At 43.9% G+C, this 11,228-nt stretch overlaps 1 protein-coding gene across 1 annotated transcript; it reads right to left on the bottom strand.

Annotated features, from left to right (window-relative positions):
• Window positions 1-7,772: 7,772 nt before the first annotated feature.
• On the bottom strand, window positions 7,773-8,874 carry LOC309566496 (proteinase-activated receptor 1-like; the record flags this gene model as incomplete). The annotated part of the gene is made up of 1 exon (XM_082271666.1): window positions 7,773-8,874. The coding sequence occupies one exon, from the start codon at window positions 8,872-8,874 to the stop codon at window positions 7,798-7,800; it is 1,077 nt and encodes a 358-aa protein (XP_082127792.1). The 3' UTR covers window positions 7,773-7,797.
• Window positions 8,875-11,228: the final 2,354 nt, after the last annotated feature.

The raw sequence follows: 11,228 nt of genomic DNA, 5'->3' as shown, positions 1-11,228 counted from the left end.
ATCATATAGGTGTTAAAGTTAAAGGAGGCTCCCGAACCACATCCCTGTTCTACTGAAAAATTATCTATTTTTTTTCATGGTTCTGGACATGCTACAGAGCTGAAACTTCACATGCACACCTTTTAGACCCCCCAGATACTAAATCCAAATCTCATTTTTTTTTCTTTTTAATTTTTCAATAATTGGCTTTTTTATCAAAAATTACAATTTTTAAGAACTTTTTTTTGTGTGATTAATAGTTAATGGGGCATGACCCAGAACCCTAGGCACTTTTTAAGGGCATTTATTGGGTTTCGGGGCTTCAAAATGGTGTTTTTTGATTACCGAAGTTCGGGTCCCATTGATTTCAATGGGGTTCTGAAATCCGGGCCGAACTTTCGTGAAGTTCGGATGTTCTGGCCGAACCGAACTTTTCAAAAGTTCGATCATCCTTACTTACCAGAAGCAGGGGTGAAGAAACGGTATTATACCGTCATCGATTTAGGCACCACTGTCAGATCCCTGCATAGTCCCCGGTAAGGAGGGTGTATTTCGCTCCATGGATCACCAGTAAGGCAGCAAGTACTTACACCCCATACCCCCATACAACTATTGTATTTTGCTCCATGGATCACCAGTAAGGCAGCAAGTACTTGCACCCCATACCCCCATACAACTAATTTAAAGCACCCCGTCCCTAACTAAGAGCAACACCTTGTCACCAATAGGGGTGAAGTAACGGAAATACACCGTCAGCGATCAAGACAGAACTGTCAGATCCCTGCATAAGTCCCCGTTAAGCCACACCAACCCACGATCGACACATCATCATACAGCAACACTTATCAATAGATTGGCTGTCTCACGCAAACACCTCTCGGATGGGGATACCCCCGAACCCTCCCTCCATACATAGTAAGCCTTACAACACCACCTTGAGTGGTTTACTGGATTCACAAGGCAATACTAATGGCACAACATCACTAATAGACTAAGTGGCAACCGATTGCCCAAAAAAGGAGTCCCTTCAAGAGCACTATTACTGCAATTGCATTCGATTGAATTTAAATTATGAATACTTGAAGTTTAATGTATCTGCCGGCCGGTTTTTCTGTCACAGTATGTCCATTAATGTTTTGTTTGTCTTGTTTCTTGTCACTGCACTGATTGTACTTACCTATCCTACATTGCACGGTTGTCATTATACCATAAGATTTTACTAATAAATGTCTATGTTCACCTTATTCGGATCCCGTTATGTTTTTGCTGACTAAATAACCTATCTTTTTTCTGTGATCTATACAGAAAAACTTTTTAAAAAAAGGTTACATACAGACATGTTTTTTTACAGTAGTGTTTAGAGAGGCATAAACATATGAATAAGATACATAGGTGTACACCCTGCTTAAAGCAAAGCCTACATAAAATGTATGTGTTATGAGTTGGCAGGCTGGTTGAACACAACCAGATCATCATCTGCTTGTATACAACCAGCCTACCAGCTCACAACAGAAACATTTCCAATGTTGTCTTCAAGTCAAATAAAGGTGGTTACCCGAAGTGTAAATGCTGTCCTAACGCCACACAAGCAAAACATAAAAGTGATTCCAATGATATTGACATATCCCGAAAGTCCTTTGCATAAGTGAGTCAATATTGGTTTCCTCAATATAGTGTAAGATATCTTCCAGAAGTAATGCCTATGCCAATCTAAGTCGAAAAAAATAGGGCGAAAGGTGGAACTTTCAATTGAAAGACACAACTTTTGGTCTCCTTTTTTCCAGTTAGATTAGGGATTTAGGCAATTAGACATATTTCAGATGTGTCAGATGAATTTTTGCTATGATGCTAATATAAGCACACACCTAGACACACAGATGAGCAGGTTGTGTTGAAAAATGTATTACTGTCTCCCATTTTGATGAGTCATCTAAAGTCACATGATATGAAGAACTAATGTATATCTTTTTTTCTTTTCAGGGGATGCTGGTTACCCGCAGCTGACATGGCTGATGGCTCCAATCAGGTACACCCAGGGCCGAGCACAACATAACTACAACAGGGCCTTGCGGAAAAGCCGGAGCATCATTGAGTTGACCATAGGTCTTCTCAAATACCGGTTTCTATGCTTGGCCCACCCTGGGTTGGGAACTCCTGTACTCTCCTCCAAAGGCTTCCAGGATCATCCTGGCGTGCTGCGTGTTGCACAACATGTGGAGCTGACGGAGGAGAGGGAGCCAGAGGTCCGTCAGCTGGCGGCCCCCAGGCTGTGAAGCACCGCTGCAGGGATGGCCACCCGGAATGCCCTGGTCGCTAGCCACTTTACATGTAAGTACTGTAACCGCTCGAGATACGGAATGTGTATTAACTTGCTACTTTGCAGAGTTGACACTCACAGGGAGACATATGGCAATTATCTGCCAATGACACTTGCCATTCTAGATAACGTGTAGTCAACATTCCTAAACTGTGTTACTTGAGCAAGAACACGCACCTCAAAACAGAAACATGTTGGTATTGTAAATAATGGAGAGGGATGAGAAGACCTGGCAGGTGTTTAGTTGTGGCTGTGCCACCTGTGTAGTTATTGACAAAATTAAAGGCTGCTTGGTATCTTATGGTGTAATCATTTTGCTGAATCTGGACATCTTGGATTGGAATCGTGGCACGTACCCTGAGAAGCCTGTGGTGATGGGCTGTCTGGCGTCACAGGTGTGTATACAAAAGGTTTGTGTAAATTGTGTGAAAATGTGTAATTTCAGTCGTGATGTAGAAAATGAAGTTAAAAATGAAGCAAGCGTGCAGTAAGATGTGATTGTCATGATGAAATGGCTTATCCTTTGCTTTCATTTTCCAGGAGTGGTACTGCTTGCGGTTGTAGCTGGTAGAAACCCACCTTCATGGACTCCACTCATCTTCTTCATTTGTGGTCAGTGGATATTTTGTGAGGCACAAGCCCAGAACTGGCCTGGATCACCAACATGAACACCCTGGAACTTGAGAAGTGGCTTGCAAGCTGAACAGCAACCTGGCCATGCCTGTCCTCTATGAGCTGGTAGAGGTGCCAAATTGCTTCTCGACTCTGCATGAACTTGCTCAAGATATCTGAATCCCGCATCTTTGCCTAATGTAGCCATGGAGCAAAGATTGTGGGCTGGCGCAGTAAAGGCACAGGGACTGGAGACTGTCAATATTACCTTGCTGTATCCCTCCTTATGCTGTAATTACATGAAAAATAAATAATTTTGAACGGAACATGTCTTTATTTTTTTGTGGGTGCCTACAGACATAAGCTGCCAATGCCGGGGCTTTGCACTTTGCATGCTGCTTGTACTGGTGATGTGAGGGGTTGGAATGTAGGGTAGGGATGGGACAGTGTTGTGTAGAGGTGTGAGGCAAAGTGTAGTGTTGGACTATGAAGGTCTGTGTTGTTAAAATATGTAGAGGGTCCAATACCAGACACATATATGCTTGGTGTTCCTGAAATTCAACAATCATGGTAAATGTATAAACAATTGCAGCTCCAGAAAAATATGACCACACTCATACAGTTAAAATTGTGTTTGTTCCATTAGTGCTCTGTATATTTATGTAGAGCTCCCCCCTCCCCCCAAAAAAAAATAATTATACAAACAAAAACCTAAGCAAAATGATAGTGAAAAGAAATCCAAGTGTAGTGATTGTTGGGATTTGAAACCATGACGTTGCATGACGTTGTTAACTGTAGTTAAGTTGCAAAGCACTTAGCTATTCTGCAGAATGGAGCTGTTTGGTGAAAAGAAAGGAGTGTGTTAAGGCTAAAATGCACATATAGCTAAAGTACTGAACAAAAGGGAAATATATTTTTGTTTTATATATACACAACGATTTCGGAGTTTGATTGGAGTTCATCCATCCCCACCTGATTGATCTATGTTGGGCTGACCGAGAGAGCTAGGAGAGGATAATCCCCAGGCTGCTACAGCTGATATATGCGATCTTTGACCCTTTATGGGGTGAGAGACCAATCTAGCCAGTGGTGGGATATATGCACAGCGGTGTTTGTGAAGGAATTTTTATGATTTTCTTACCACTTTTGTTTTTTGTTTTTTACCACCTTGTTGGAAGTTTCTTCTTTTCATCTTTATTTGGACACTTATGGACTTATTTTAGACTTTTTTGATATTTATTACACCATTAATATCACCTGTTTATATATTGATTAAGTATTTCTGGAACAGCACTTTTATAGGTATTTGCATACCAGGTCACATGCCCTCAAAATGGTCGGTACCTTCTTGATGAGGACAAGGGCCTCTTCCCCATAACCCCAGGCTGTGGTTGTGGGGGTCTGTAGGCAGAGAGGGTTATCAGAATCTGGAAGTCTCCTTTAGGATAAGAGGGGGATCCCAGATAACGGCCCCCCATGTTAACTAGTAAGGGGTACATTGCACAGTCCAAAATAACATCACACATTTTGAGAAGTCCTTTATTATAAAAATAACCCCACATAATGTCCCGTGATGCACATCCACTGTTAATCTTGTCGTCCAGCAACGTAGATTCATCGACCCGCTGAAAAAAACAATCCCATCCACATCAACATGATCCTCTCCCATGGCTCACTCACATGGAATGACATGTCCTAGACCAAGGGTCTTCAAACTATGGCCCTCCAGTTGTTCAGGAACTACAATTCCCATCATGCCAAGTCATGTCTGTGAATGTCAGAGTTTTACAATGCATCATGGGATGTGTAGTTCCGCAACAGCTGGAGGGCCGTAGTTTGAGGATCCCTGTCCTAGACCCCACCGCTAAATGTAAACAAATGGGGGGTCTCCTGGGGGATGTCATTGACCAATCATGGCCATTTGGGTATATTGGGTTAGTAAGGTCAGTGCCATCCATGCTCTTTCTTTACACAGCCGGGGATCTCTGGCTTACCTTGTATTTCATTATTTCCAGATACAGAATGTGGGGCCCCCAAGAGCTTCTTACCATAATGTGAAAGTATTCAAATGTGTACATTATGGCAGACCTACCATCAGAGCGATCCCTTCTAGCTCTTTGATGGCCATGCTCCCCTCCATGGTTCGAGGGTCCAATGTCACGGGGGTCTTCTTCCATGTTCATATTCTTCGGCCATCTTGATTAGCTGGGTTGGGATGACTCTCATGTGTGTGCATGGAGCTACTTCTGCACGGCACAGAACTGTGCCAATATTGTACACTGAGCATCTATGATGGAAGAGACATCCACAGTCTACTGTCATTAACAAACCTCTGCCCATCAGGACTTTACAACCGATTCCCCTTCAATAGTTGTATCTCGTCATTTCTCTTTGTATCTCTGTGTATAAATATGGGAGTTCCAGAAACATTTTGAGAAGGAATCTAAGGAGGCCCCAGAGCTTTAAAAAACCTTCACTCATTAATGCACTAGGTATCATTTTACTCCCACAAATATTTTTATTTCTTTATTTTTAAGTTAGTCCCAGCCAACTCCGAGAACTCCTGGAACACACATGTCGCATATCTCAGGAAGCTTCAGGTTCATTTATGTGGCTGGAGGTGGGTGGACTCAGTGCCATGCCATCAGTGGGCCTGGGCTACCTAAACCAGAAAGAGGCACCAGGAACTCGATGATGTCAGGGCTAAAGATGGTGGCACAGGATCCAGACTGACTGCAGTGCAGAGCAGGACAGCGCAGAATCCGAATTGAGGAGAGGTAAGAGTGGGGGAAACATGGAGGGGGTGACTGAAGTTCCTCTTTCTGTTATCTGATGAGGAAAAAAACAACCTCTAATCACAGTAATCAGATTTGGAAGTTTATTTAGAAGAGAAGCGTTACAAAATAAAAGTGAAGATCATAGACTAGAGAGATCAACACACACATTAACACAATTTATGAATCTCCAAAATACATTTTAGGACATTAACTAAGAAGTTGGCACAAGTAACACATAACAATGACAAGAGACATTCATTTCTGGTATTTTGGAAAGCTGACAATGACCCAGACTGTACATTACCTCTCTGTACAATATTAGGAGAAAAACCTTCTCTCTACAGACTGATCACCAACAGATTCCAAGGACACTCTGATGGCACATTCTAAGGACTGACATGAATGGTTGGGTTCTTCGACCCTCCATGCAGACTGCAAGCTGGATAGCATTATAGTCAAAGAGCTCACCTATGCAGGCTTCCGCTGGCCTAGTACAGGAAACCATAGAGACATCTGGGAACGCACAGAATACAAGACAGGATACAATACTCACAGGATTTACAGGAGTATAGTGCAGCACTGGGGTGCAGGACTCACAGGGAGACAGGAGTATCTTCGCAGCAGTGGGATGCTGAGCTCACAGGGAATGCGGAATGTGGGTACACAAGGACAGAAGGCTATCTTTTTGAATAAATAAGGAATACAGGGTACAGAGATCACACTGGAAGACACTGGGAACACTGGGGGTACAGAGATCACACTGGAAGACACTGGGAACATTGGCGGTATAGAGATTGCACTGGAAGACACTGAAAACACTGGGGGTACAGAGATTACACTGGAAGACACTGAAAACACTGGGGTTCAGAGATCACACTGGAAGACACTGAAAACACTGGGGTTCAGAGATCACACTGGAAGACACTGAAAACACTGGGGGTTCAGAGATCACGGTAGAAAAAACTGGGGACCTTGGGGGTACAGAGATCACACTGGAAGACACTGGGAACACTGGGGGTACATATATCTCACTGGGAACACGGGGGGGGGGAAATCACACTGGAAGACACTAAGGATACAGAGATCACACTGGAAGATACTAAGGATACAGAGATCACACTGGAAGACGCTGGGAACACTGGGAAAGCTGTGGGTACAGAGGTCACACTGGAAGGCACTGGGAACATTGTGGGTAAAAAGATCACACTGGGAACACTGGGGTACAGAGATCACACTGGGAACACTAGGGATACAGAGATCACACTGGAAGACGCTGGGAACACTGGGGGTACAGAAATCACACTGGGAAAGCTGTGGGTACAGAGGTCACACTGGAAGGCACTGGGAACATTGTGGGTAAAAAGATCACACTGGGAGACACTGGGAACACTGGGGTACAGAGATCACACTGGGAACACTAGGGATACAGAGATCACACTGGAAGACACTGGGGGTACAGAAATCACACTGGAAACACTGGGGTTACAGAGGTCACACTGGAAGGCACTGGGAACACTGGGGGTAAAGAGATCACACTGGGGGACACTGGGGTACAGAGATCACACTGGAGGCATGAAAATCACACTGGAAGACACTGGGGGTACAGAGATAACACTGGGGGACACTGGGAACACTGGGGTACAGAGATCACACTGGGGTACAGAGATCACACTGGGGGACCTTGCAAACAAACACTATGAAAAAGGGGGATCCAGCTACAGGAAGTCTAAGAATTTTGGGGTTACAAGGAGTCTCTCAGAATGTAGAACACTGGGAGTATAGGGGTCACTAGGAATCTTCTCTGGAAGCTGAGGACATGAAGAAGCACTGGAACTTCATGTACCAGTATGCCTGCTGATCTTTGGGAATACAGGTGACAGATCACCAGCAAAGCAGCAGATTTGTGACAAGGATTTTCGAACAATACATTCCAATCACCTTCTAAAAATTTTCTGCAAAGTAATTTATATCAAGAGAACCAGTTATATAAAGAATCCATCATCAGCATATACTGTAAGCTCTTAATACTCTCATATACCATTAGTAAACCAAATATTAATTATTTTTCTTTATAAAGGGGATCACTTTCTGGAAATGTTCTGCCTCCTCCACTTATATAAACCGGGAAATGTCAGTAGAATTGTTGGGAGTTTTCTGTATCTGGTCTTTGTGGAGGAGGACCCGCTGCTGGCCTACTGGTGGTGTCTGTTCTCTCTTACATCCCAGCAGGGTGTAGACGTGTCTCTGCCACTGTGAGGATGCATAATAATAGATCAGAGGATCCAGACAACAACTGACACTGCTCACACTGACACTGATGATGTAGACGATGTACAGGAAGTTACCGGCTTGGTTATAGATCTGCAGGAAATGCATGAACCAAATAACATTGGCTGGGCCAAAGCAGAGGACAAACACACACAGCACAACCACAGACAGGAGGACGGCTCGGGATCTCTTCTGGGCGCCCTTAATGCTCGGAGCGCTGAGACTGCGGATAATTCCAATGTAACAGAAGATTGTTATAATTAAAGGTATAAAATAGAAAAGTGCAATATAAAAGGGGAAATAGTAGTAAACATGAGACCTTTCAACCAATTCGGCATCCTGAACATCAGTACACGTTGTGATATTTAGGTCGGGAAACGGTCGGGTTTGTTGTCTTATGAGAATCGGCACGGTGCTGACCATCGATATCACCCAGATGCAGCCACACACCAGCCAGGCTCGTCTTACTGTGCGCCAGGGAAGGGACTTGATCGGATAGACCAGAGCCAGGAACCGGTCCATACTAATACTCGTCATCAGAAGGATGGATCCACGCATGTTACTTAAATACATGGCCGTGACTAATCGGCACATCCCTTCCCCCACCATCCAGTTATTTCCTGAGAATCGGTACACAATGTGGAAAGGAAGAATACTAACAAAGAGAACATCAGCAGCAGCTAGGTTCAGCAGGTACACCACTGTCGGCTTCTTCACCTTCACCTTCACCAAGAACACGATGATCGCCATTATATTGAGAGGAAGAGCCACGAGGAGAACCACGATATAGATGGAGGGCACAAACTTTGTCACCAACCAGCTATTCATATACTCTTTAAATTCATGTAAAAACAATTTGTGCTGTATGTGGACCTCAATATGTTGGGTTGAGTTCACCGTAGTTTCATTACCTGAAAACATTAAAATATGAGATGAAGTCATTCTACGAGAAATATTTTGCAGCATTTTGTACACTACATCAGGCAGGAGGACAGCTGGTGATCTCCTGTGTGTCCCCTAATGTTGGGTTCCTTGAGATCTGCTGATGATTCCAATGTAACAGGAAGGACACAGCAGATCTCTGGGTATGTGCTTTGGCTCTAGGAGGTTGGACACTAGGCAAACAAAAAGGCACAGCAGATCTCTAGGAGGTTGGACGCTAAGCAAACCACAAAGCACAGCAGATCTCTGGGTATATGCTTCTGCTCTACTAGGTTAGACACTAGGCAAACAAAAAGGCACACCAGAGCTCTAGGAGGTTGGACACTGACAGTATTCACCTTCACTGAAATTTAAAGACAGATAAGTAATGGTTTGGATTGCTTCATATTTGCCAGCAATATCCCCATATAGAAATATTAAGATTTATTCCCATTTGCCATGAAATCTGTAATTCCTAAATGCTGGGTATATTCCATATCTTTCAATGTCAGACAGGTATTCCTTTTGTTGTGTATTGGGAGGGAACGTGGATTGCCCTTTTGCATTGCTAAGTGCTAATGACCTCCCATTGTTCTGTGTCTGGCTATTGTGTACATTGATTGCCCCCTGGGGGCTTCTGTCTCATTGCACATGGCAGTCCTTCTGGTCAAGCTATCGGACCAATCCCTGCTGACTCATTTTCAAGTCATCATTTGCATGGCTAAGGAGAACCTGAAGGAGGACCACAGGTACTTTACAATTGACCAATAGGAAAGCGGTTGTTGGGGGCGGGATGTTACAAATTCTGTATACAAGTCTTGTTCAATAAAGTTGTTCTAGAGTTCCTTCACCCTCACCTAGAGTTCTGTCTCTTATTGGGGGAATCTGCTGCAAGGGATTGCTATGGTCTTCCATACTCCTTTAGAGAATCACTGAGCTCTTGTCAGAGCTTGTGTAAGAGCTTGTTCTGCTGCACTCTCTGGGGAAAGATAGGTTCACCCACAGGAACCTGGAGCCTTGTCGGAGGTCCAGGGTGGGTAGGAGACTGCAAGACCCTAACCAAGCTGCGGCGGTTCGTGGGGTCTGAAGTGGTTACGGTGTCTGGTGGAGTGCTTGGAGCCCCTCGGGAAGCACTAGGAGCATCTGTCAACGGAGGTACCCGGTCGACACTAAGCAAACTAAAAGGCTCAGAAGATTTCTGGGTATATACTTCTGCTCTAGGAGGTTGGACACTGAAAAAAACAAAAAAAAAAAAAAAAACAAAAAAAACAAAAAGTTAACGCAGATCTCTGGGTAAATGCTTCTGCGCCAGTAGTTTGGACACTAGGCAAACCAAAAGGCACAGCAGAGCTCTAGGAGGTTGAACACTAAGCAAGCCACAAGGCACAGCAGATCTCCGGGTATATGCTTCTGCTCTAGAAGGTTGGACACTAGGCAAAACAAAAGGCACAGCAGAGCTCTGGGTATATGCTGCAGCTCTAGGAGGTTGGACTAGGCTAAGACTAGGCAAACCAAAAAGCTCAGCAGAGCTCTTGGTATATGCTTTGGATCAAGGAGTCTGAATACTGGACAATCCAAAAGGCTTAGCTGTGTCTATTGGCTACTGTGAAGCTCTTAACTCAGGCAGACAAATCAACTACAATAATGTGCAGGATTAACGTCTCCCAATGAACTACTGGAGGAAAGGATTTAATGCTGAGTAGACATTTCATTTTTTTTTCCACAGAATGAATTGGAGGCAGCAAACATCTGAGATGTCCAAAAGTATCCCTAAGAAAAAGAAAAAAAAAAGGGGGGGGGGGGGGGAGAGAGAGAGATTATACCAACAGCCTTGGCTTATTTCCACAGCTGCCTGTACTTTTCTCCAAAGGCTGGTTTTGACTGACGCAGTGACCTCCATGTGATAGAACTTGGTAAGTGTATGAGCTGAGGACCAGCTCTATATACCTGTATAACCGATGTCTGGTGCCTACCAGGTACCTACTGACCTCCTGAGAATGAGCAGTGACAGGGAACATGGCCTCTCATCCTTTGGTAGAGTATGGCTGGGATATATAATTCAAAAGTGATAAAGTGCCAAAAGTGTCCTTAGATTACACTGAAATAAATATATAAATAAGGTTGTGTATGTTCAAACGCCTTTTCTTTCCCAAAATTCATGCAGGTGCTCTTCCATGCAGTGGCCACTAGGTGTCCTAAGCGCCTTAGGCTCCACACATACCCCTTGGAATATCGTTTGAAAAAGGAAAAAGTGTGGGGATTAGTGGCCGGATCCATTAACCATAGAAAAGGAGGAAATACCACATATGATACAATACAAAGCTGGTTATAAAGGCAATTGAGGTGAGCGCTTA

The sequence above is a fragment of the Pelophylax lessonae genome (assembly GCF_965119305.1).
Source record: "Pelophylax lessonae genome assembly, chromosome: 1".
NCBI classification, from domain to species: Eukaryota; Metazoa; Chordata; class Amphibia; order Anura; family Ranidae; genus Pelophylax; species Pelophylax lessonae.
Note: the sequence above shows the minus strand (reverse complement) of the source record. Positions and strands in the feature narration are given on the sequence as shown.